The sequence below is a fragment of the Tiliqua scincoides genome, chromosome 2 (genome assembly GCF_035046505.1).
Source record: "Tiliqua scincoides isolate rTilSci1 chromosome 2, rTilSci1.hap2, whole genome shotgun sequence".
NCBI classification, from domain to species: Eukaryota; Metazoa; Chordata; class Lepidosauria; order Squamata; family Scincidae; genus Tiliqua; species Tiliqua scincoides.
Window position 1 is genome coordinate 7,918,302 of NC_089822.1, and position 27,885 is coordinate 7,946,186.

General features: G+C 45.1%; 1 protein-coding gene and 2 pseudogenes across 1 annotated transcript; all 3 read right to left on the reverse strand.

Annotated features, from left to right (window-relative positions):
- Positions 1–755: 755 nt before the first annotated feature.
- Positions 756–869, reverse strand: LOC136643093 (5S ribosomal RNA; annotated as a pseudogene).
- A 3,809-nt stretch (positions 870–4,678) lies between these two features.
- ACAA2 (acetyl-CoA acyltransferase 2) lies at positions 4,679–27,660 on the reverse strand. Its single transcript, XM_066614617.1, has 10 exons — positions 27,543–27,660; positions 17,581–17,747; positions 15,601–15,729; positions 14,424–14,540; positions 13,746–13,893; positions 11,694–11,869; positions 9,092–9,221; positions 7,347–7,417; positions 6,643–6,797; positions 4,679–5,355 (listed from the first exon to the last, which is right to left on the reverse strand). Exons 1-10 carry the CDS (start codon positions 27,556–27,558, stop codon positions 5,271–5,273), a joined length of 1,194 nt encoding a protein of 397 aa, XP_066470714.1. The 5' UTR covers positions 27,559–27,660; the 3' UTR covers positions 4,679–5,270.
- On the reverse strand, positions 11,979–12,098 carry LOC136643463 (5S ribosomal RNA; annotated as a pseudogene).
- Positions 27,661–27,885: the final 225 nt, after the last annotated feature.

Sequence of the window (27,885 nt, forward strand, 5' to 3'; positions counted from 1 at the left end):
CCAGTCTCCTGTTACCTCATGCACAGTTTGCAAAGGCACCGCTTGCAAGTTCATGTGGCGGTTGGTTGAATTCCAGCCAGCATCATGGTGGCCCCACGGTTGTCAAGGTGAACAAAAGCAGGCAGGCTTAAACCAGAGAGGAGCCAGAATAATGTCTCTTTCCACAGGGAGGCCTTCAGTGCGTGCTGAATGGGAGCCAGGGGCAGCCATTCCAACACGCTGTGATAAATGCAGTCTGTGACCATTTGCATTAAATGCCTGCACTGGCCTCGTTGAAGGCTTGCCATAGAGCCAGAGATGCTGGCAGGGTATCATAGAGTAGTCAACGCCAACTAGTGTGCTGTGACTGACGGTTTCAATTGGCAGGTCTTCCAAGACGGAGCTGGTGGAGCTTGGGAATGCAAGGCTGGTGCAAGACAGGGAGGGAGGGAGCCTCATGGTACAGGAGGATGGAGCTGGCTGGCTAGGGCTGCATCATGTTTCCCAGAGGAGGTTCCTGCTGATGACGAGGATGGAGTGAGCAGCAAAAGGTCTCAAGCCTTGAGTTGCGAGAGTTTGCCTCAAGCAAAAGGTCTCAAGCCAAGCAGAAAATAACACGCTGCATTAGGAAGGAAAGACTGAAGGCAAATAATGGTTGGCAACCTTCAGTCTCGAAAGTCTATGGTATAAGCCTACAGCACCCGGTATTCCCAAGTGGTCTCCCATCCAAGTACTAACCAGGCCTGACCCTGCTTAGCTTCCGAGATCATGGTATAAGCCTACAGCACCCGGTATTCCCAGGCGGTCTCCCATCCAAGTACTAACCAGGCCTGACCCTGCTTAGCTTCCGAGATCAGACGAGATCGGGCATGTGCAGAGTAACAGAAGGCAAAATAGGTGCAACATCTGACCATTAGCAACTGGTATCTCGCTCTCTGATCGCCACTCACTCTTCTACTGAGTGGCGAGACTGGGATTGACAGGGAAAATTATTTGGGGTGGTGGTGGTTGGAATTCTTAAATGCTATCATGGATGTGCATCCCAGCTCTGTGCAAGAACACTTTACTTCGAAGGCTCCTTGTGTAACCCCAGCATTGGAACCCTGGTGGCGACTTTAAACACAAACAAAACACTAATCTCTTTAAATCCTCATTGTTTGGATAGTTCGTTCTAGGTCAACTGCCTCTTTCAAGCCTTGTACAATTGACTCACCCTTTCCCAAGCCAGAACAATATTATACAAAGTAGAGGAAATATTATAATTGGAACACGGCTTTAAGAAAAAAATTACTTATACTGGAGCTATCTGAAGGCTTACCCTGCAGAAGTGCCAAATTATTAAGAGAGAAATTGAGACATCGTTGGCAAAGTGCTGAATAAAAGTTCTAGACAAATTAGGTCAAAAGATAAAACCATGCTAGGCTGACACTGAACCCCCCGCCACCCATGTTTGGATCCTGTGATATGGGGAAAAGGGCAGTTTATCAGAAGAAAGTTACCAAGTCATTTTCAATCAAAGGTCATGCTTATCCAAGGTATTTACTTGTTACATACATAATATTAAGTTTCTCAAATACCTTAGGCAGATGCTTAATATAATATATCTCTTAGTGGCACACTAAATGGCCCAAACTTTAAATACTAAAGAGTAGCAAATAGGTAAAAGAACACCTTGCAATACATTTTATTCAATGAACACAATTTCTTGTCCTTCACAATTTCTGCATTTAAGGCCTGGCAGTTATAAGATCATAAATGTTTTAAGGAATCCCAACTCTTTGACCCATGGCTATTCTAAACGCCTTGTAAGTTATTAAAATTCACTATGTCTTGTCCAGCAACTTCCCCTCCCTGAACTTAGCCTGAACTTGTGGATGCTGTTATTGTATCAAAACTGCCAGTCCTCATAAAAGCAGATGCTAAATCCAATTTAGAAGGGGTTCCTATGGGATTCTGTACCAGTTCAGTTTTGATCTTTCGGCTATAGTTCTGCTCTGCCAGTGTCTTCCTCTCCAGGTGTTGGAATTACAAAACAAAGAGGGTGATGTCATCTTTTAGGCCATGCTGTGTTGTGGTGCAAGGTTTGGAAAGATGCAGATCATAAAGCAGAATGGAAAAAGTTCCAAATCCTCCTCTGTATAGAGGTAACATTTGGGTTACAGATATATGGAAAAATAGCTTGATGCCTTGATAGCAACCATGCCACCAGTCTTACATGAAGCAGGGTGGGGTCTTGCCTCTTGTCCCAATTCTCATTTCTCTGTCACATCTGTGCTCATCTTTTTCTTTTACCCAAACTGTGTTTCATGTGGAAAAGCACCTGCCCTTTCCAGCGGTACCCTCATTGCCAGGATGCAATGAAGTGAGACCTCAGCAGGGCAAAGAAGGAAATGTTCTAGAGACACTGATACATCACCAGCATGAGAACTTCTGATGAGAGGGTGTTGCAATCACCATCACAGCAGAAGAGAAAAATACATTTAGTGGAAGCAGTCTACATTTATAATTTCATACCCACTACCTTTACTGCTGGTCTGAAAGTGAACTACATCTCAATAATTCCTGAACTGGTTGCTGGAATTCTTCCCCTCTCCCCGTTCTCCCCCCAAAGATGTTGGTCTTATCTAGCAAGGCACTTTCCACATTCTTGAAGAATTCAGAGTATGTTCCTTACTCAGAACATACAGGTATCTTCTGAGCAAGCAGGTATCTTTTCTCTGTCCTAATGGCGTGTTGGGATTTAGACTGTGTACATTGCAGGCCCTGCTTTCATATTTACGTTCCTTTCCAAAGGCCACTTAACCCGAGTGCTGCTGCTTTCCAACCTTCATGGTCTTTTAGGAGAGCTCCACGGTCCAGCAATGAGTTTTAAAGAGAGAGTACATACTCAGGATCTCTCATTCTGAACATTACATCTTGGGAGTGAGGTTGTCACTGGAAAGGGCAGGTACTTTTCAGTATGAGGGACAGTTTAGGTAAGGGGAGGGGGGTAGGACAGTGGAATGAGAACGGACACAAGGCAAACCTCCTTATCCTGCTTCACAAGTTGACAACCATGCCACCAGTCTAACTACAGGGTCTACCTATTTCTGTATGCATCCAAAACCCCAAAGCCATCCCTATATCAATGATAATTAGGAACTGTTTCCATTCTGCATTATTTGAAAGCTTATATATTTGGTTAGACCAGTGGTTCTCAAACGTTTTAGCACCAGGGCCCACTTTTTAAAACAGGGGTGCCCAAACCCCAGCCCAGGGGCCACATGCGGCCCTTGAGGCCTCTCAATGCGGCCCTCATAGAGCCCCCAGTCTCCAATGAGCCTCTGGCCCTCCAGAGACCTGCTGGAGCCCTCACTGGCCCGATGCAACTGCTCCCAGCGTGAGGGCAACTGTTTGACCTCTCGCATGAGCTGTGGGATGAGGGTTCCCTCCACTGCTTGCTGTTTCAGGTCTGTGATGCAGTAACGGCAGCAAAGGAAAGGCCAGCCTTGCATTGTGCAAGGCCTTTTATAGGCCTTGAGCTATTGCAAGACCTTCATTCATTCATATAAGTTCATCTTTAATACATTTATGTAAACTCATGTAAATTTATTCAAATTTTAAATTTAAATTAATTCTTTTTTTCCTCAGCCCCCAACACAGTGTCAGAGAGATGATGTGGCCCTCCTGCCAAAAACTTTGGACACCCCTGTTTTAAAATGACACTATCAAGACCCACTTTGTTTACAAGACTTTAAAAAAATCTAGAAAGAAATAATATTATTTAAACATAATAATAATATATTAAATAATAATTTTATTTAAACATAGTAATTTGAAAAAGATGCTCCAATGTTTTTCTCCCTATACTTACACATGATTGCAAACTGCAGGTGCAGTTTGCAGGGAAATTCTGATTTTTGAAAAGCCTCAGGGCTTGAGGCAATTAGTTATCTGATCCGTCCATCACCTGTGTTTTCTACTCAGCTGCTATGAAACCCTCACCAAAAATCAGGTCATGACCCACCAGTGGGTCCTGAACCACAGTTTGGGAAACACTGGGTTATAGCATATGCAAACTTTCAAGTAATTAAGATATATTTTTAAAAATAAAACAGAGTGCAAATAGAGCCTCTGAAAGTAGAGAAAATAGAATAAGCAATGAAAGTTCATATGGAGAGGGAAAAGAATTCTCAGTTACCAATTTTCGAAGCAGAGACCACAGAAATAGGCAGCTTCCAGCACAAATGTTAGCACTAGGCAGCTTAATAGAATGACAGCCGCTGCAATATGATGGAAGTGTGCCACCTTGTGGCTGGAAGACAAAGCAACACTTTAAAGGCTGCCAAATATCAAAGGGAAACCACTTTGCACAGAAAAAGGTCTTGTTTTAGAAATCGTGATGTGAAAGCCAAGATACATAAAACATGGTGGCCCTGATCCAACTGTACATACATGAAACCCCAGGCAGTGAAGCACCAATCAGCTTGGAGAGGGAAGCTAAATCTAGTCCTCAGAGCTTCCCCTCTGGCAAAGTTGCTTCATGCTATGGTCATGCTATATGGTATTAGTGGCTGGATCAGATCAGGAATGGTGTATGCAGAACCCACTTGCAACCAGGGAAGTAAAGAGGTTCACATGGAAGGAAACCTATTCTACATTTGAAATACTCTTCCTAACCTGCAATCTTTAAAAAAAAAAAAAAGAATAAAATAAGTCCTTTGGTTTAATTCAGTATCATTTTATTTTTCTACAGAAAGGCACTTTGGTTATATCACATTTTGTTCCCTGCTCTTAATGCTTTATACAAGACACTGCTGGGTGTGCACTTTAGTGAAACCCAGTTAAAAGAAAAAAGTGCACTATGTGGTAATGCAACACTGTAATGCCAACCTGCAACAACAGAAGTGTTTAGGCAAAACGATCCACCAGCTTGAAAAACAGTGTCAACAAAAGATATGGCTACCACATCTTCCCATAACTGCTGTAAAGCATGTTTAGTAGCTGCTTGGGGACTTAGGGTTTCTTTAAGGAAGTTTATCCTGAGGAATTACACTTAAAATTCAGCAGGAGGCAGTACCTCAGTAAGCATTAGGGCTGGATTCACACTTAATTGAATTAGAGATTATCTACTTTTCTTTTAAAAATCTGATTTTTCACTCTTCACTTTGAGAGATACTTCAATTAACTGTAATTAATACTAGTTAATTTCTGGATTCGTAAACAAGTGGCGCCTGTTTTTCTTCTTCCAGTTTCTCTGGTGAGCATGTAACAGTTGGTGGAGAGTTCAATGACAAGACATTGGATGTCTTTTAGGCTGCATTCTGAATGATGACAGCTATACCTTGGCCACCTCCGATGCAAGCAGAACCAACGGCATATTTACCGCCACGGCGTCTACAAAAGCAAGAGAGAACAAGTAAAAAAGAAGATTGCTATAGACAAAGTCACTCTCAGAATTATCTATTCTAAAGGGCTTGAGTAGAGAATGGTTACTAAACTTCCTACCCTTCCTACTTCTTTACTCAGCGTGTGGTTGGTCTGTGGAACTCATTGCCGCCCTGGGTCCCTTTGGGGAGAAGGGCGGGATAAAAATAAAGTTGTTTATTATTATTATTATTATTATTATTATTATTATTATTATTATTATTATTATGTGGTGACGGCATCTGGCCTGGATGCCTTGAAAAGGGGATTGGACAAGTTTCTGGAGGAAAAATCCATTACGGGTTACAAGCCATGATGTGCATGTACAACCTCCTGATTTTAGAAATGGGCTATGTCAGAACGTCAGATGCAGGGGAGGGCACCAGGATGCAAGTCTCTTGTTAACTGGTGTGCTCCCTGGGGCATTTGGTGGGCCGCTGTGGGATACAGGAAGCTGGACTAGATGGGCCTATGGCCTGATCCAGTGGGGCTGTTCTTATGTTCTTACCCTGCCTTTTGGCTCCCAAACCTCTCACAAATCTGAACAACATGTACATAAGAACTGCCAATCACACAGGATTTCAGTGTCTTAATGTTGGCAAAGATATGGCTTACTACACTATAAACAGCCCAATGAACTTGGCTCAGGGCATGGCACAGAACCAGCCATCATTTGGACCATGCCACAAACCCTATGGATTTGTTTCAAGTTGAAAATGTATTTATTTACATTAACTGATTTTTTAATCTTCTCTGAGAGTTCTAGATGATCTCCCACCCAGACACTGACCAGCCCAGATCCACATAGCTGCGTTCAAGACCAGATCCTGGACCCCTTACTTCTTGATACTGGGTACTCCTCAGGCTCTGAGCCCAGCTGTTGCTTCACCTGAAAAACTGCTAGGAGAAGCTTTAAGAAAGGCTAATAGCTGCTTCACTCATCTATGTCCCTGGCCTGATGACCGCAATGGCAAGTTGAAGACTTGCATGTGTGAACCAGCCATCACAGATCTAATACCGTAGAAAGAATTTTATTGACTCATATTAGCTCAAAAGCAAAGCTTTCTATAATGGGAGCTATTCACACATTTAGATGCCCATGACCATATGAGGAGATCAAGTGCTGTGTTTGGATCTATGAGCCAAGTTCAAGACCTGCACATGTTAGTAAAAGTATTGCACGTATTTTTTTTTTAACTGTGAGAAATTGCCCCAAATGTCGCAGGTTTCCATGAAGACTTTCAGTTACTCACACACCTTAGTTCGTGAACTAGATGAGCAATGATCCTTGAACCCGATGCCCCTAGCGGGTGACCAAGAGCAATGGCTCCTCCGTCGACATTTGTTTTCTCTGGATCCAGACCCAAAACCTTCTCAACTGCCAAATATTGTGGAGCAAAAGCCTCATTGACCTTGAATGACATGAGAGAAGAAAGTTAAAACACCTCAGGTATTTTGCGCATTCTTCAAGACTTCCACGGCAGCTCCTACTGCTCCTGCCCTACCCATCAGCCACTGAAAGTATAGAGGCCTCTGAGAGACACTCCTGTTTAAAGAGGAACTACTAGTGACTTTGGCATTTCTTGTTTGCAGATGGGGCATTCCCAGCAGCAAAGGTGGTGGTGGCACAAGTCACAAAGAAGTCAATTGTATCCAGGGTGGGCAGATGTGGGTTGTCAAGCTGCACCCAACTTGTTGACACTGGCCCTGCACATAGATTGTGATTTTCAACCAGTGTGTCACGGCACATTAGCGTCGTGCTGAAAAGTCTGCACGAAGTGCTGCAAGAGAGCAGCAGTTTAAAATTGCTGAAAAACTCTTCTAGGTCTTGCGGCTCTGTTTCTAGGGAATCTATCTGTAGTAATGAACTGTCTGTCCCTCTTCCTCCGCCGGCTCTTGCAGAAAGGCACCAAATGCTATTGTAGTCTAGTGTCTTTTGCTTTCCATGCAGTGCTCCTTACCTCAACCAAGTCCATGTCTTTCAGAGAAAGGCCGGCTTTTTTCAGTGCTTCAGTAATGGCTGGTACTGGACCTATGTTTAGAAAACCCACAAAACTATTAATGGAAGATCTTTTAGTACTTTCTTTGTATAAAGCAAAAGGCTGAAGCTAATCTAATCTCGTCCTCCATGAATTCTGCTTCAGCCATCAGGCAATCCTCAAAGAAACATTTCTAGTTCCACACACATAAGAACTGGGAAGTGTGGAAAATGTTCCATACCCAAAAGAAAAATATTTGCACCAGGAAAAAACAGAGAAGTCCAAACTCTGAGCTTTTGGATTTACTTACTTTACATTTAATAGACTTTTTACTGTATGCAAGAATCATGTTTTCCAAACAACACAGTCCTGGAACGTGCTGGAATCCCTAGCACGTATGCACTGCTGAAACAGAGACGCCTGTGTTGGTTCGGTCATGTCGTGAGAACGGATGATGGCCGGATCCCAAAGGATCTCCTCTATGGAGAACTCGTGCAAGGAAAGCGCCCTACAGGTAGACCACAGCTGCGATACAAGGACATCTGCAAGAGGGATCTGAAGGCCTTAGGAGTGGACCTCAACAAGTGGGAAACCCTGGCCTCTGAGCGGCCCGCTTGGAGGCAGGCTGTGCAGCATGGCATTTCCCAGTTTGAAGAGACACTTGGCCAACAGTCTGAGGCTAAGAAGGAAGGCCCATAGCCAGGGAGACAGACCAGGGACAGACTGCACTTATTCCCAGTGTGGAAGGGATTGTCACTCCCGAATCGGCCTTTTCAGCCACACTAGACGCTGTTCCAGAACCACCTTTCAGAGCGCGATACCATAGTCTTTCGAGACTGAAGGTTGCCAACAACTATCATTCTATTAGGTGTTCTGGAAGAAGGAAGAAGGACTGTGCTTGTGCTACAACTGTCAGAATCCAGACATCTCCCCTGAAGCTGACAATTCTGTTGGGTGGGACAGAGAAGGAGAGATTTTCCTCTCCTTCAAATAGCATTTTTTTTTAAACAACAAAAGACTGAAAATCACCATAGTTGTAAGTCTGTAAGTAAGGAAGATGGTGGCTTGAGCACAAACAGCCTCCTGCTGGATAGTGGGGCATCAACAGTAACAAAGGACAACTCCCCTCCCCCGCCCTTCAATTCTGTGCTATTTTCTGACTTAAAAAATAAATAAATTAAATGTTTAATACTAATTTAGAGGATGAGCTCTCCCTCTTTTGTGTTTTCCCAGCTTTTAAATAAAGCACCAACATAGCTATTCCTTCTCTGTGCCATTATGTGCCCCTCTATTTCATTAACTTTTATAATGTAATAGCCCTGCTGGATCAAGCCAAAGGCCCATCTAATCCAGCTTCCTGTATCGCACAGCAGCCCACCATATAGGAACAGCACAGGATAACAGATACCTGCATCCCATAGGCACTCCTTGATTTGGCATTCTGGGGCACCTTACTACTGGCATTCTGAAGAAGCCAACTTCTATATTTCTATTACTCTTAAAACTTAACGGTCTTTCAAAACTGTGATCTCTTTTTCCTGTGTTCCCCACTTTAAAAAAAAATGAAAAGGCAGCCATATAGCCAATCCCCCCTGCCTCAGAAAGGCCACTTTCCTTTATATATGACATTGACTTTATATTTGTGACTCAGGACCTCTGGAGACTATCCTACACAAGCTGGTCAGTGCACTGATGGATCAAACAGAAAACCCCTCACTGTTACTTACCAATGCCCATGATGTTGGGGTCACACCCGCTGGCATGATAGGCCACTACTCTAGCCAGAGGAGTGAGACTGTGTTTCTTCACTGCCTCTTCACTAGCGATTATCACTGCTCCAGCTCCATCACACACACCCTAGCAACAGAGGGAGAGTGCAGAGTTTGAATCAAACCATGCGTCACAGTGCTGTAGCCTGAGAAATGCTGCTAGTCATCTAATTCAAGTTGGTAGTATATGCTTTGAAGTAACCACCCTGACCTCAAGAATGCCTTGAAGAATGCATATAAGAAGAGCCCCACTGGATCAGGCCAAAGGCCCATCTAGTCCAGCTTCCTGTATCTCACAGCGGCCCACCAAATGCCCCAGGGAGCACACAAGACAGCAAGACACAACCTGCATCCCGGTGCCCTCCCCTGCATCTGGCAATCAGAGGCAGCCTGCCTCTAAAACCAAGAGCTTGCACATACCTACTGTGACATGTAACCCGTAATGAACTTCTCCTCCAGAAATTCGTCCAATCCCCTTTTAAAGGCATCCAGGCAAGATGCCATCACTACTTCCTGTGCCAAAGAGTTCCACAAACTAATTACATGCTAGGTAAAGAAATATTTTCTTCTGTCTGTCCTAACTCTCCCAACACTCAACTTTCATGGATGTCCCCTGATTCTGGTGTAATTTGAGAGGGAAAAGAGCGTCTCCTTATCCACTCTGTCCATCCCCTGCATGATTTTGTATGTCTCAATCATGTCCCCCCCTCAGGCGTCTCTTTTCTAGGCTGAAGAGGCCCAAGCGCTGCAGCCTTTCCTCATAGGGAAGGTGCCCCAGCACAGTAATCATTTTGGTTGCTCTCTTTTGCACCCCTTCCATCTCCACTATATCCTTTTTGAGATGCAGTGACCGGAACTGGACACAATACTCCAGGTGTGGCCTTACTATCCATTTGTACAATGGCATTACAATATTAGCTGTCTTATTCTCAGTGCCTTTCCTAATGATCCCAAGCATGGAATTAGCCCTCTTCACTGCTGCCGCACATTGGGCCGACACTTTCATCAAGCTGTCCACAAGGACCCCAAGATCTCTTTCCTGATCTGTCACAGACAAATTAGCCTATATGTTAAGTTTTAATTCTTTGTCCCAATGCACATAACTTTACACTTACTTACACTGAAATACATCTGCCATTTTGCTGCCCAGTCTATCCAAACTGGGAGATTGGGCAGCAAAATGGCAGACGTGTTTCAATGTAAGTAAGTGTAAAGTCACGCACATTGGGACAAAGAATCAAAACTTTCAAAAAAAGAATCACAAAAGCATGTACAGAGGGCCATCCTGAAGCTCAAGTCTTTAAAGATTTCATGCCACTATATCATTGTAAGAGCTCATCTGTGCCACTGATACTTAAAAACTCATGGATGTCACACATGCAACAAAACCTGTATACTATGTACAGAACATGAGCTCTGATGTGTGTGCATGAACCTTTTTCCAATTTCACCTCAGCTGAAACCTGAGGAGCAGATTTAAGGGTTATTGAGGTACTTTCCATGAAAGCCTGAAGGGGATCCATCTATGAAAGGGCATGAGAACAGGAGCCTTTAGGTTCTGTTCAGAAATATCCAAAGACATGCACTGTAGATAGAAGGAAGTTCTGCAACTGAGGTTTTGCTACTTTCCATGAGACCACTTTATATTAAACCAGAAGGAATATGAAAATGTTTGGGCAAGGATTGGGATGGTTGGTGGACAGAGTTTGGAGATTCTAGAATGTGGGAGAAGCACCAACCCCAAACCAACACATGCAGACTACAGGGCATGTTCTTTTTCCTGGACTGTACCATTTGGACTGCAGTTGGGGAGGTCACATGTGTGAATGCACCATATGGGAGGGGGGGAGAAATTAGTTAGAACACACCTTCCTGATACACTCATTTTCTGAGTGCATTCAAAATCCCTCACTAGCTCTGCAGGAAAAAGCTTGAATCATAAGATCTGCTGCATGCACAGACCAGCTTGGATATGATCCCCAGCTCCATTTTTAGGCCAAAGTTTACAATCTCCATAGCCACGCCAGATTCTAGGAAGTACTTTACTTCCATGAAGATACTGGTTGTTGAGCCAAATAATAAGGAGATAATTCTTGTAGAGACACAGAAGAGCCTGCAGATATGATTTCACATAATAACCTTTGCTGCTTTTGCAGACTATGAAGAGCTGCATTAATGAACTGTAAGCAGAGGGTCCTTCTTGGTGGTTGTCCCACAATTCCCTTTCCCTGGCAACCTGCTGGGTGCAACTGTGCTCCAAAAGCAAGGCAAGGCCTTTTTGCCCCAGCTGGCTTATTTTGGGCAGGGTTTAACCCACATCTAGAAGGAAAAAGAGACTAGTTGACATTGACTCTTGGTACCACGTCCCCAGTTTGATACGGCACATTTTCATTTAAAAGAACCTCTGTAATCGGCAGCTATAGAACAGAACTGAAATGCAAAGCAAAGCAAATAACTACAACTCATAGATTAATGATCATGAGATTAGTTAAGGCTCTGTTAATGTCTTGGCCTTTACATTCCATGCACTTAGATCAACGTTGAAAACCACGTGGCTCACCGAGGCATTCCCAGCAGTGACGGTCCCATCTTTCTTGAAGACTGTTGGGAGCTTTCCCAACTGGTCCAACGTTGCTTCGGGTCGGGGATGCTCATCTCGCTCCATGCTCTGCTTCCCTTTCTTGACTTTCACTTCGATAGGTGCCATCTCAGCATTAAAGCGACCAGCTTCATGAGCTACAAGGCAGCCCACAACACAGAAAGGTCACAGGGGAAACAAACCCAAAGGTATCAGTGGATCACCTATGGTGGTTGGCAACCTTCAGTCTCGAAAGACTATGGTATAAGCCTACAGCACCCGGTATTCCCAGGCGGTCTCCCATCCAAGTACTAACCAGGCCTGACCCTGCTTAGCTTCCGAGATCAGACGAGATCGGGCATGTGCAGGGTAACAGTTGCTGCCAGTTCCCATAGATTTCAAGGTGTCTTTTTGTCTCTCCTTCCAGCAACTCCCAACTGTGATGCACATACATCACAGACCACTTAAAAGCTACAGAAGATGACCAAGGACAATACAGTGACTGCAAATACTGTTTCAGAAATCATGTGTCTGCAAAATATGATGCAGATGGCTGACTATGTGGCTGCAAGCACCACACAGCATTTACTGTGCAGCAAACATGGGGAAACTGCAGGTACATGCAACCCAGTGCAGTTATGTTCCATGCAGACAGGCAGCAACATACAGGTCTCACTCATCCCATTCTTATCAAATGTGTATAACTGGGCAGACACACTGAAAAGTTACACAGATTAACTCAGTGCAAAATACTTGACATTTCAAGCAATAATATGTCACATAAAGACATTAAGGCCCTAATCCTAACCGACTTTCCAGCACTGGCATAGCTGTGACAATGGAATGTATGCTGCATCCTGCAGTTGGGTGGCACTCACAGAGGTCTCCTCAAAGTAAGGGGACAAAGTAATTTGTGCCCTTACCTCAGAGTTGCATTGTCCTTATGTCAGTGCTGGAAAGTGGGTTAGGACTGCGCCCTAAATCACAAAAACAGGGCACCCCTTTATCCACAGATTTGAAACTTACAGTTTGACCCACTGAAGGTTCTGAACTCGGAGCTGAAGGATCCATCAAGGACCTCCCAGATGTGACCGGAACCTCATTCCAGTTGAGTATGGGAGGCTTTCTGAAGCACCTAGAAGTTTTTGAAGGGCAATTCCAGTTTTTGCAAAAACCAGAAGTGCCCTTCCAATGTGTCCAGGAGGCTTTCTGAGGATTGTAGAGGCCGCAAGTGGCCTCTATGGGCCTTAGAACATCTCCAGACATGAATGGAACAAGGTTACTGGACAGCAACCCGCAGATATAATTATCCATGGGTTCAGTATCCATGGAGGTGGCTGGGAACAGATCCCCCGTGGATACCAAGGTCCAACCTGTCTATCAGGGATGTCAAACCCGTTTCATATAGAGGGCTGAAGTTAGCATTCATGATGCCTGCTGAGGGCTGGAAGTGACATCATTAAGCAGAAAGTGACATCATTAAGCGTATGATGGGCAGAAATAAACACTGTTCTCACACAAAAACTCATTAGCTGAAAACGGCAGAAGAGAAAATGTGAAAATCTTGTTCATATTTTCAAGATATGGAGGAGGCCAATTATCAAGTTGGAATTATAACGGGGGCCAGAAACATTGTTTCCAGGGGCTGCATTTGGCCCCAAGGTCTTATGTTTACCCCCCCTGCTAGATATGGATGACAGCACATAAAATGTCTGGATTTTACCACTTCAGATTGTAGGAAAGGGCTTACGTACATGAAGAAATGCTCCTTCATGAGAAAGAAGAGAAGGTTAATCTAGCTCTCCTCCCCCAAAATCTAGCTTTCTTCATTACACAGTCCAGACACAGGTGATGGGCCATAAACCAGAAAAGCTGCAGCCAGAATTGTAGACAATACTGAGCTAAATGGACCAATGATCAGATGCGGGATGAGGCAGGCTCCTATGCCTTTATCTCTCCTGTCTGTGTGAAGTGACCCTCTATGTCAAATGGACAGTGTTGTTTTAAGTGGCTTTAAGTTTTGCAATCACTGACCAGCTTTCCACCTCTGCTGAGTTTTTGCTGCGTAGCGGTCACAGTCTTCTCTTGAGATGTTATGTTTTGCAGCAAGATTTTCAGCAGTGATTCCCATTGGGGTTTTAATATGCTGATCTGTCAGTCCTGCCCACAACGTATCTTCAAGCTGCCAAAGAAAAGCCAACACAACAGCATATTAGCAGAAGAATTATTACTAATGGATCCCAGCATCAAGAATTATGCTGCAGGCAAAGAAAAGCCAGTTCCAAAAGTAGCACCAGGACGCAAAATACTCCTGCATTCCCCACCAGTGGTGTTGATAGGGTGTGTACTGGGCAGAATGTTCAACGAGGTTGGCCTTCCTGGTTATATGAATACAGCCCTGACCAAGAGGGCAGCTTCATCCTGCTTCATGTTGGCTGTGCCATCGTTGCATGCTTTAGAGTTGACTGGGGAAGAGAAACCAGGAATTCAAACAAGCTACAAGAACGACATGGCTGACCCACTGAAGGGGAGTAATTTATAGTAAGTGGTAGGACATGCACTCTCCCTCCTCACCCACCCAAGACCCAGAGCAGGAAAGAAGCACTTGCACTTCCCTGCAGGGAATGTCTTTGGGAAACAACTGCTGAGCAGAACCGAATATAATTACAATGAAGCCGAGAAGGGCAAAGGCAAAGGAACCAACACTCAGACCTTGAGATCCACTCCAAATTTTGTTCCAAAGCGGACATTTCGAACAGCATACGGGGCCTGGCTCATGCTTTCCGCTCCACCACACAACACCACTTCTGATTCTTTAAGGCAGATTTCCTGTTTAAAATTGGAAAAGGACATTAGACATTCATTACTCCCATGTTTCAGGGTAGAAAATGTTTGACAGAAGTGAGGTGGCTGCTTCAGAAAGAATCTACTGCAGAAGTGGGAGGAGAATCTGGCTATTCTGGATGATCCCATTCTACTGTTCCAAAAGTGAGTGTACCAGTGTCAGTGGGTGAAGGTGTCTGCATATTGCAAGTGCTCCAGTTCACCTCCTGTTCCCATGATCCAGTGAAGAGTACGAACACCACATAAGGCACATGTTTCCTTATATCTGAACTTGCAGCTAAACTTGAGAGAATGGAGCAGCAAGTGTTCTCGTTGGGCAATTTCATTTCCAAAGAGGATTGGCTGCTCTGAGCTCATTGAGCCAACATGCCAGCATCCGCACAGACTCCCTGTTCTTTTCCAGGCATAATCCAAGGGGTAGATATCAACATGCAAAGCGTTAAAAACAGTTTAGATCACCTTTTGGCATTTGCTAAACTGCAAGATCAATCAAGGGAACTCTGAGTGACACCATCTGTGTGTCAGGTTCAGGCAGGAAAGGCACAAAGAGAAGTTTTCTTGAGGAATGTCACTTCTCCCCCCCCCCAAACAATTAGGAAACACCCTCCTACTGAACACAGTCCAAGCTTCAGCATGTTTCCAAAATACTATAAGACTTCTCTCTCTGTGCGGCCTTTGGGCTTTCCTTTAGTTTGGAAATGGTGGGAAACTGCAATCAAATGGATTGAAGTTTCACTGTGCTCTGCTTTTTCGGTTGTTGTTTTTTTTACTGGCACTCTAAACTACAGGTCTGAACACCTAAAGAAATAAACAAGCCATAGTAAATCTTTGCTTCCCTGAAGTAAGTCCCTGATTTTTAATCTTGCAATTAAAACAGAGGATCTAGTGCGGCATTTTTAAATTTCTCAGTCCTTAAACAAGGGTAGCACTGAGAGCGATTGTGAGTGCCTGCTGCCCAAACTGTAAGAACGAGCCTGGAAGATTGGACCAATAGAGCATAAGAGTAATCTGGTGAAATAAGGTACTAAGAGCACAAATCCAGTACCTGACATCCATTGACGATGGACTGGAAACCTGAGCCGCACAACCTGTTGACTGTTAGTGCGGGAACTGGGACAGGCACTCCAACTCGTAAACCAACATGTCTTGCAATGTAAGGAGCATCTGCAGAGCTCTGCAAAAAAGAACAGACAAATCAGCCAATGACTCCCGCTCAGCACAAAGCAGGTGAAATGCAAGCAACAGAGTTAGGCCACAACCTTACTTAGGCTGCATACTTACTTCTAAGGAAAAGGGCACAGGACCAGCCTGCATATACCTTTGAAGAATTTTTTTTTAAAAGGTGATTGACTGCAAGCTTAAAGCAGCGCTGTTCCGTTTGCATCAGCGGTGGACAGAAAGTTAATTTGTGGCTACTTTCTGCTTGTGACACCAGTTCATTTCTGGATGATCAAGTGGCCGCTAGCATTTGTGCAATGCTGAAACAGACGGCGTTTGGTCCAGTCCCGCAAGGCACATGCTACATTCTTAAGCAAGCAGGCATACGCAGAGACACATTCTGTCTTTGCAAAATTATGCTACCATATGGACGCATACAGATTCTAAAAAATAAGAAACCATACGGACTATAAGGATTCTAAAACACATGGACCACATGGCTTCTAAAAAAAATAAGAAATAAAAGCTGGACACCAACTGAAGCCAGCCCCTCCTGGCTTATCTCAGACTCCAGGTTAGTATTGTTAGGGCTCTTTCATCAGCCAAAGTGTTTATTGTGGTTTGTGGTCCCGAGCATGCATGCTTGCTTAAGAATGAAAGATGTGCCTTTCGGTTTTAGATCAACAGACACCTGATTTTACACACAGCTGGTGGAGAAGCAGCTTTTCAATGCAAGCAGCAAGAGTAGGAACCAAAGTTGTTTCATAGTGCACTGCAAGACTATTACTGATGGGAACATTTTGTATTTGTACAGCACTTATTGCATACCAGTTTGTTGCCATCATCCTTACAAGACCCCTGTAAGACAAATATTGTTATCCCCATATTACAGATAGGGAAGACTGATGCCAAGACTCACCTAAGGCCCATTAATGAATTCATGGGAGAGGCAAGATTCAGAGTAGGGAAGAAACTCATAGCTCAGTGTCTGAGCAACTGTGCTATAGAACCCTCACAAAATGTATCCATCCAGCATTTGGAAGTCATAAACAAGAAAAAGCCGAGAAATGAATTAGCCTTCCCATTTAGGATGCATCTGAATTACTGTTTGGAAGAAGGGCAGAAATGAAACCCATGCTGCCTGCCCATCCATCACTAGCAATTCAGGAGTGGGGACTGCGTCCCCCATCCAATTGCATGGCAGGAAGGGTGGAACTGAGACCAGAACAGGGCTGCAAAGTCTCCATAACTTTCAGTAGGCATTGTCCATGGACACTTCCTACGAGGGCATGGTAAGCTATGATCAAAATACTGTTACCAATAGTATCAGAAAAGGTAGTTATGTTAATTGTGGGGAAGACAGACCACTGTCTTGGACTGTTAATGCTACTTAGTTGTGGGGGACAATATGGTTCATTACTTTTTCATTTGGTAAGCAAAGATCTTCCATTTTTGGTTCATGAAGAAGCTACAATAACTTGATTTAAATCTTCTCTGTTTGCAAGATTATACCTGTATCTGCTTATGAAAATAATGCACAAGCCTATGCTTGTCTACTTAGAAGTAAGTCCAACTGAATTCAATGGGACAGTTAAGCATTTATAGGATTGCAGCCCTGGAGCTGTAAAGAAACCAAAACACTTTTTTGTAGAGATTAAGAATATATGTAGCCCACTCCTGTCTGCAATTAAGTCGGCCAAAAATGTTCTGTGAGAGACTATGCTGCAGCTGACACAAAGCAGGAAATGTTCCAGTTTATTGCTGGCTCTCCTGGAGTGTAACAACAGAGTAAAGGGCAAGGCCAAAAGACCACAGATTCGTATGTAACAAACCAATTGGCTGTGATGACATCCTGTTTGCTACCAACCTGCATGACATTGCCCACAATCACGCTGTCAATGATTTCGGGGGACACCTTGCCAGCAGACAAGGCTGAGCGTGCCGCGATCTCCGTGAGGTCCGTGGCGCTGAAGTCCTTAAGCAGGCCTCCATAAGCCCCAAATGGGGTTCTCTTTGCAGACACAATGAACACACCTAGAAGAAAAAGCAGGCAAAAACCCCAGATCTTAAGCATAAAAAAAATTAAGTAGAATTTTAGTTAACCATGGTAAGAATGAAACTTGATGGTGAAACAGATGCAATGCATTGCAACTACTGAACGCTGATGGACGTATAACAACTGTGGTTGGGTAAAAATATTCTAGGTGACTTCAAAACACTATAATTCAAGGTCATTCAAAGAAAGTGACTGGCAGGCAACACAAAAAGGAAGGACCCAACATACAAAGCTGCCTTATACCAAGTCAGTCAATTGCTCCATGTGGCCTAGTAAAGTCTATTCCAACTGAACCAGCTCTCCAAGGTCTCAGGTGGGTCCCCCACCCCTTCTAACAGGGGTTGTTTCTAATAGGAGATACCAGAGGTTGAAACTAGAACTTCCTATATGAAATGCATATATTCTGCTACTAAATGTATACCCTATAAAGAGACAGCCACTCTTTATAGCCTTCATAGATCTCACGAAGGCTTTCGACCTGGTCAGCAGGGATGGCCTCTTCAAGATTCTCCCCAAGATTGGATGTCCACCCAGGCTCCTCAGCATCATCAGATCCTTCCACAAGGACATGAAGGGCACTGTTGTCTTTGATGGCTCCACATCAGACCCCTTTGACATCCGAAGTGGCGTGAAGCAGGGCTGTGTTCTTGCACCAACCTTGTTTGGGATCTTCTTCGCTGTCCTGCTGAAGCAGGCCTTTGGAACTACAACAGAAGGCATCTATCTTCGGACCAGATCAGATGGAAAGCTCTTCAACCTCTCCAGACTGAGAGCAAAGTCCAAAGTCCAGCTGAAATGTCTGCGTGACTTCCTCTTTGCCGACGATGCAGCTATCACTACCCACTCTGCCAAAGATCTCCAGCAGCTCATGGATCGTTTTAGCAAGGCCTGCCAAGATTTTGGACTGACAATCAGCCTGAAGAAAACACAGGTCATGGTTCAGGATGTGGACTCACCTCCCTGCATTACAATCTCTGCGCATGAACTGGAGATTGTCCATGACTTTGTGTACCTTGGCTCAACGATCTCCGACACTCTTTCTCTCGATACCGAGCTAAACAAACGCATCGGTAAAGCAGCTACCACGTTTTCCAGACTCACAAAGAGAGTCTGGTCCAACAAGAAGCTGACGGAACATACCAAGATCCAGGTCTACAGAGCTTGCGTCCTGAGTACACTTCTGTACTGCAGCGAGTCATGGACTCTTCACTCACAACAGGAGAGGAAACTGAATGCTTTCCACATGCGCTGCCTCCGACGTATTCTCGGCATCACCTGGCAGGACAAAGTTCCAAACAACACAGTCCTGGAACGTGCTGGAATCCCTAGCATGTATGCACTGCTGAAACAGAGACGCCTGCGTTGGCTCGGTCATGTCGTGAGAATGGATGATGGCCGGATCCCAAAGGATCTCCTCTATGGAGAACTCGTGCAAGGAAAGCGCCCTACAGGTAGACCACAGCTGCGATACAAGGACATCTGCAAGAGGGATCTGAAGGCCTTAGGAGTGGACCTCAACAAGTGGGAAACCCTGGCCTCTGAGCGGCCCGCTTGGAGGCAGGCTGTGCAACATGGCCAGTTTGAAGAGACACTTGGCCAATAGTCTGAGGCTAAGTGGCAAAGAAGGAAGGCCCATAGCCAGGGAGACAGGCCAGGGACAGACTGCACTTGCTCCCAGTGTGGAAGGGATTGTCACTCCCGAATCGGCCTTTTCAGCCACACTAGACGCTGTTCCAGAACCACCTTTCAGAGCGCGATACCATAGTCTTTCGAGACTGAAGGTTGCCAACTACTACTAAATGTATACCCTCCTCCTCAATTCATGTAATACTTAAACTAATGAAATTCACCGCGACAAGAAATGGTGTTGGCCACCAGCTGATCAGATGGCTTTAAACACATTCATGGAGGCATAGGTCTATCCTTGGTTGTTAACCATGGTAGCCACTTCCCATGTTCAGAGTCAGTAAACCAACTGTTGAGATCCATTCCTGTTTGTCTTTTGCACCAAGTCCTGTTAGTGAGCATTCCTGGGGCATCTGGCTAACCAATGTTGGAAGACAGATGCCTTTCATCTGATCCAGCCAGGCAACTCTTATATTCTTTTTATCTGGACTGAAATCCTAGCTTTGCCAGAGATCTACAGGGTTGCCCTAAATTGCCTTAACCTCTTTCCTTAATGCACAGAATGGGAACACAATTTGTGTCTTGGAATTGTGAGAACAAATAGGAAGAAGGCTAAGAACCAATGCAATTTAGTGGACAATTGTACTTGGCCTGGTAAATCTGAGGACCACTCCCTATTAGCCCATTGGATGATCTTTGGCAAATCAGTTCCCTATTTGTACATTATCAATACATTTTTACTAGTACATTGCACTAATATACTGTGCTTTTACAAGGTTGTCAGAAAGGAGGATAGATACAGTATTGTGTGTCGCCAATTTCAAAACAAGCTATATAAAAGAAGAAACAGAAGATTACCCATGGTAGTAATGCAAAACACAGTAGAAGTAATCATACTATGGCTGCAATCCTAACCACACTTTCCTGAGAGTAATCCGGTGATCCATGCTACGGTGACATCGAGGTTAGATTATTGTAACGTGCTTTATGTGGGGCTGCCCCTGAAGACGGTCCGGAAACTGCAATTAGTGCAGAATGCGGCAGACCGTGTGGTCACTGGAGCTAGGCGGTTTGACTCTGTCAGCCCGCTTCTCCAGGGGCTACATTGGCTGCCCATTCGTTTCTGGGCCCAATTCAAGGTGCTGGTTTTGACCTTTAAAGCCCTATACTGCTCTGGGCCAGGGTATTTTAGAGATCGCCTACTTCCGTACAATCCGGCTCGTCCTCTTAGGTCATCAGAGAAGGCCTTTTTACAAGTGCTGCAGCCTAAGGAGGTACGTGGAGCGGCGGCAAGAAATAGGGCCTTCTCAGTAGTGGCACCAACGCTATGGAATTCCCTTCCCCTTGACTTGAGAATGGCTCCCTCTCTTGAGACTTTTCGGCAAGGCCTGAAGACCCTTCTGTTTAAACAAGCCTTCTGAGTTCATGGCCTTTTTAACATCTTTTAGTATTTTTTACAGGCCTGATTCCTCTATGATCTGCTGCTTTATGTTCTTTTTATCTGACTACTGTTTTTATGGTTTATGTTAATGTGTTTTAATCTGTTTTTTATCTGTTGGTTAAATTATGTTTTTAATCTGTTTTAACATGTTGTAAGCCGCCCTGGGTCCCTTTTAGGGAGAAGGGCGGGATATAAATAAAGTTTATTAATTATGATGATGATGATGATGATGATGATGATGATGATGATTACGTTCAGCCTCTCAGAGATGCAACTAGATGTATCAGAATCAAGAGCAGGTAACATAGACCAGCCATTTTCAACCACTGTGCCGTGGCACACTGGTGTGCCATGAATGGTCTGCAGGTGTGCCGCGGGAGTTTGGTGGAGGGTCATTTATTAGTAGGGCCATTGGGAGATGTGAGCCCCCCACCAACACCATGGTGTACCTTGTCTGTTGTCACAAAACCGCTGGTGTGCCTTGATAATTTTAGTACCTTGTCAGTGTGCCGTGAGAGAGAAAAGGTTGAACATCACTGGGCAATTTTCACAATGGAGAGAGGTGAAAAGCGGTGTGCCCCAAGGATCTGTCCTGGGACCGGTGCTTTTCAACCTCTTCATAAATGACCTGGAGACAGGGTTGAGCAGTGAAGTGGCTAAGTTTGCAGACGACACCAAACTTTTCCGAGTGGTAAAGACCAGAAGTGATTGTGAGGAGCTCCAGAAGGATCTCTCCAGACTGGCAGAATGGGCAGCAAAATGGCAGATGCGCTTCAATGTCAGTAAGTGTAAAGTCATGCACATTGGGGCAAAAAATCAAAACTTTAGATATAGGCTGATGGGTTCTGAGCTGTCTGTGACAGATCAGGAGAGAGATCTTGGGGTGGTGGTGGACAGGTCGATGAAAGTGTCGACCAATGTGCGGCGGCAGTGAAGAAGGCCAATTCTATGCTTGGAATCATTAGGAAGGGTATTGAGAACAAAACGGCTAGTATTATAATGCCGTTGTACAAATCGATGGTAAGGCCACACCTGGAGTATTGTGTCCAGTTCTGGTCGCTGCATCTCAAAAAAGACATAGTGGAAATGGAAAAGGTGCAAAAGAGAGCCACTAAGATGATTACGGGGCTGGGGCACCTTCCTTATGAGGAAAGGCTACGGCGTTTGGGCCTCTTCAGCCTAGAGAAGAGACGCTTGAGGGGGGACATGATTGAGACATACAAAATTATGCAGGGAATGGACAGAGTGGATAGGGAGATGCTCTTTACACTCTCACATAATACCAGAACCAGGGGACATCCACTAAAATTGAGTGTTGGGCGGGTTAGGACAGACAAAAGTAAATATTTCTTTACTCAGCGTGTGGTCGGTCTGTGCAACTCCTTGCCACAGGATGTGGTGCTGGCGTCTAGCCTAGACGCCTTTAAAAGGGGATTGGACGAGTTTCTGGAGGAAAAATCCATTATGGGGTACAAGCCATGATGTGTATGCGCAACCTCCTGATTTTAGAAATGGGTTAAGTCAGAATGCCAGATGCAAGGGAGGGCACCAGGATGAGGTCTCTTGTATCTGGTGTGCTCCCTGGGGCATTTGGTGGGCCGCTGTGAGATACAGGAAGCTGGACTAGATGGGCCTATGGCCTGATCCAGTGGGGCTGTTCTTATGTTCTTATATGTTCTTATCACTGACTTAGACAAACACTGTTATTGATGAACTTCCCTACATGCTTCACCCACTCAAGAGGCAGGAGAATTTAAAACAAGAATAACTAGTTAGATGAGCTGGGAGAATGCTACTCAGCGAGTAGGGAACTAGCTGGAACCAACAGCTGACAATCATGTTCCTAACTCAGCAGGCAATCAGTTACAATCTATATAAAAATAGGTGAGCCCTGAGTCTTAGGTACTGGGGAAGCCCACCAAAGTTGTGGGTGAAATGTAAGGCTTCAGTTTTTTTTAGTTCTTGCCTTTAGTTGAGTTTTTAGGTTTCTGTTTTAACCCTTTGTTTTCAGCTTTGAGTGTGGTTTTAGTTTTTAGCCATTTTTAGTTTTCAGAATTTTTAGCTTTGTTTTAGTACAGTCCACAGCATTCATCCCCCCCCCCCCCCAATTTTATAGTCCAGTAGGAAGCAGGAAAATGGGAAGTGTCCTGCAAGAACTGTTAACCAAGAAATACCTGTGCTTCAAGTGCTACTAAAGAAAAACAAAGGTATAGTAATGGCTTATGGGGGTGCTATTTACATAGGGCTCACTGATAGGGGGGGGATGCCTGCATTTGGCTCTTGTAAGGTGAGCAGTCATGCAATGCAATGCAGAGCTAGGCAACCCAGAAGTTTGGCAATGATGTAATGACTGGAGAAGGGGTCTATGTAGTCTGTCTCCAGTTAGGAGATGCTAAGGAGAGGCAACAGGGTGTCACTATCATGTCCCTGCCTGCCATGTCCCAGAGGCCCCTAGATGGCCACTATTGCAAAGAGGATGCTCAGAAGGCTAGAACTTTGCTCTCATGTGGCAAAGCCATGTGTGTTCCGAAGACTTGGTTCACTAGGTGCCTGCAACCTTCAGGTTGAAGATAGGAAAGACCCTCACAATTTTACTGGTGCAGCAAAATGTACCCCATCATGATACTGTAATCCTTGTGACAAATAACAGCAGGCAACGATCTAAGAAAATCTGTGCTGCAGAAGCTCAGGATAAGACTGAGGACAGGTCTACATGAGGCTTATCAGCTGATGCCAGTTTAATTGCCATGGCTTTTCCCAAAGAATTCCAGGAACTGTGGTTTGGTTAAAGGGCTGAGAATTCTGTTAAAGGTCCTTCAGAGAACTACAGTTCCCCGGGGATGACACTAATGCCTATAGGACACAGAAAAGAGGGTAGAAATAAACTAAAAATAAGTAACTGTCAAGCTACATGGAAGCATTTGGGGGGAATCAAGTCACCAGGCAGAATGCCATGAAGCAAGAATTTATTCTTGGCTCCTAGTATGATGATTAAAAACTTTCCCTTGCACCTCTTCAACAAGCTAATCTGTATGCCCTTTGGACTTTGGATGGACCTACTATGAGCAAATATTGAGCAAAAGTCTGTCAATTGGCCTTTGGAAGCAGGATGGATAATGAGAATCAGATATGGCATTTAACTGTTGAAAGGGGACAATTGTGCACCTTTGCAGAGGTAAGAAGCAAAAAAAAAAAAAAAAAGACAGGAATCTTAGGGCCCAATCCTATCCAATTTTCCAGTGCCGGTGCAGTTGTGCCAGTGGGGTATGTGCTGCATCCTGTGGTGGAGGGGCAATCACTGGGACCTTCTCAAGGTATGAGAACATGTGTTTTCTTACCATGGGCCTGCATTGTGACTACACTGGAGCTGGAAAACTGGATAGGATTGGGCCCTTAAATGGCTATCACAATAATGCTACAAACACACTAATGCAGCAATAAAGGAGTACTGTGAAAATTGTGTTGGATTTTTACATACAGATGCAAAATAATTTTTAAAAATGGCTAAGAGTAGTATGACTGATAATAATTGGAGATGGCTTATTAGATCTCTTATATCGTTTAAAAATACTGGGACATAAAACTTAACATTGTTAATAATTATATTTTAATAATTTATTAAAAATACATGTAACCTGCCTTCCCACAGTTTGTGGTCAAAACTGCTCACAAAACCAAAATGTAAACACAATTAGTACAACAATGAATAAGTGATCAGGATAATAAGAAAACGAAATAATAATAGCAGCGCTTACGTAGTATTTTAAGAACTCACAGAACTTATAGATTATTACAGTATCCCTTATAAAAGTGGTTCTCACACATTTAGCACCGGGACCCACTTTTTAGAATGAGAATTTGTCAGGACCCACCGGAAGTGATGTCATGACCGGAAGTGACATCATCAAGCAGGAAAATTTTTAACAATTCTAGGCTGCAATCCTACCCATACTTACCCAGGAGTATGTCCCATTGACTATCATCGTTAAAAAAATATACATAGTAGCTTGTTAAAAGTACAGGTCTGTAACATTTCCCCAAATGCAGTCACATACCATGGTAGCATCAAGTCTAATATTAAAATATTGAAATGAATGGGGACCCACCTGAAATTGGCTTGCGACCCATCTAGTGGGTCCTGACCCACAGTTTGAGAGACACTGCCTTCATAACAACTTCATAAAGAAGTACTCTAGTATTATTGCATTGTAGATGCAGGGCTAAGAGGAAAGGACTTCCTGAATGTCACCTCTGTGTTCAGCTACAAAGCAGCATTCAGTGGGTTGCTCATATCCGTCACCAATTCACAAAACAGGGGTGGCATTTGCAGGGCAGAGGTGGTAGCTGGGAGTGGGGGGGAGGAAATAAGCTTTCCTTCTAAACACTGCATTCCCTCCAGTCAGGCTCCAACATCCCAGTTCAAAATTTTGGCTACGACATTACACCATTGTAAAGGCTGGTGCAATGATTACTGAAATAATGTTTGTCAAGCGTTTGAGCATTTGAAATGCACGATATATTTTTGAATTAACACTTTCACAATACAGGTGCCACCACAGAGAAGGCCCTATTTCTGGCCGCCATCCCCCTAACTTCTCTTGATGACCACACAACCAACACGCTGGGTAAAGAAATATTTTCTTTTGTCTGTCCTAACACTCCATTTGAGTGGATGTCCTCTGGTTCTGGTGTTGCATGAGATGGAAAAGAACATCTCTATCTTTATTTTGTACATCTCAGTTATGTCTCCCCCTTGGCTGCCTTAAAAAGAAGATCAAAAATATTAACCAGCAAGGGTTCCCCCCCCCCCATGCAAAGCTACTACCATGAAGAAACAGGTCCAGCAGTCCCAACCAGCTGCTTCCTTGGGACAGCAACTTCCTCTCTGCCACCATTTCCCAACAGTGCAATGAGAAGAACCCACACCTCCCAGCAGGGCCTATGAGAGGTAGGAGGTCAAGGAGGTAATTTGTAGCTGGGCCCAGAAATTTCCTGGAATCTTACATTTTTCATTCGTATGTGGATTTCGCTGCCTGTGTGGGATGCTGGGGGCACTACTGCAGGCAGGAGGCAGCAGCTACTGCTGCAAGCTACACGGGCCAGGGAGTCCACATGTCACATCTGGGAGGAAACTGGCCTGCTGCAGTAGCTCCTTGACATGTCGATCCCTTTGCCATGAAGGAGTATATAGCAGCTCAGAGATGCAGCTGCAGAGCTACAGCTGCTGCAGAAGTCAGCTTTGGTGCAAACAGGACACTTTCCATTCTAGTCCGAGCCTAAATACGATGATGCTAATTTTCTGCAGTGATTTTTCTATATTTAAAAGACTTGGGAGAGGTGTTTGATTTGATGCATTATCTAGCTCACTATTTCTCAAATTGTGTGTTGGGACCCACTAGGTGGGTTGTGAGCCAATTTCAGGTGGGGCCCCCTTCATTTTAACCCGTGTTCTATTTTTTAGTATATTGATGCCAACACGGTATGTGACTGCATTTGGGGAGATCTGTACTTCTGACAGGCTACCTTGTATATGCTTTTAATGGTGCTTACTCCCAGGTAAATGTGGACAGGGTTACAGCCTAAGATTGTTAAAAATTGTTTCCTGCGTGCTGATGTAACTTCCAGTTATGATGCCACTTCCAGGTTAATGACATCACTTCTGGTGGGTCCTGACAGATTGTCATTCTAAAAAGTGGGTCCTGGGATAAAAAGTTGGAGAACCACTGATCTAGCTACCAACATAGCAGACGGGCAGGTAGAGCTGGGCTCTGCAGTGGGAAACCCAATAGACTTTCTCCTGCTACTTTCTCCTAGACCACTGTTTCTCAAAGTGTGGGTTGGGACCTACTAGGTGGGTTGCGAGCCAATTTCAGGTGGGTTGTGAGCCAATTTCATGTGGGTCCCCATTCATTTCAATATTTTATTTTAATATATTAGTCCTGATCCTACCCTAGTATGGGGGAATTGGGGGAAATGTTGGGGCATTTGGCATTGGGGGAAATGTTACAGATCTGTACTTTGTATATGCTTTCTAATAATGACAATGGGACTTACTCCTGGGTAAGTGTGCATAGGATCGCAGCCTAGGATTGTTAAAAATTTTTCTGCTTGATGGTGTCATGTCCAATCATGACATATCTTCTGGAGGGTCCTGACAGATTCTTATTCTAAAAAGTGGGTCCTGGTGCTAAGAGTTTGAGAACCACTGTCCTAGACTTTCTCCTGCTGCTTGTCGTCTTTCTGTTGGTAAACCTCCAACGGCACAACTAAGAAATGACCCTCCTTCAAATCCATGCAGCACACCTAGGGACCCTTTGCGGCACACCAGTGTGCCACATGGCACGGTGGTTGAAAGTGGCTGGGTTAAGGGATCTGGCTGCCAAGCCAGCGCAGGAGCAGGCAGAGCTGGGCTCTGCAGTGGGAAGCCCAGTAGATCTGGGCTCCAAAGGGCACTGGGGCTGGTGCCACCCTCCCCCCACCCTGTTCTGTCCCTCCCCTCCCCCCTTTGGGAAGGGGCCCCCAAGAAACTCGGTGCCCCCTGCTGACACTCCCCCAGGGGCCCTGCCTCCTCCCCGGACTGCACTGCCTGGCTCTTCTGGCTGGGGGAGGGCGCAGGAGGGCACCCCTCCACGCTGCCAGGGCAGGCAGGCTGGCACTCCGGCTGCCTGGCACGGGGGGGCTGCTGGAGGGGCCCCGCCGCGCCTACCTCTGAGCAGCGCCATCGCTGCGCTGCTCCGCCTGCCCGATCGCCACCCAGCCGTGCTCACGGGACTCTCCAAGAGCGCTGCGTCCTGCGAGGGGGCCGTCCCAGCGGGGCTGCCCGCCTGCCTCCTCCCCTTCCTCCGCTTCTCCTTCCGTCGCAGGTCCGCCCACGCGAGCTGGGAGCGGCGCCCGGGCTGGAGAGGGCCCGGAGGAACCGCTGCTCGGTGCGCAGCTGCGGACCCCCGGTGGAGAGAGGACCCCCCTGGCTGGGGCTGTGGTGGGGAAGGGGCGACCACGCTGGCTGGCTGCGGGGAGGATGGGACTGGGGCTCCAAGATGCTCTCTTGG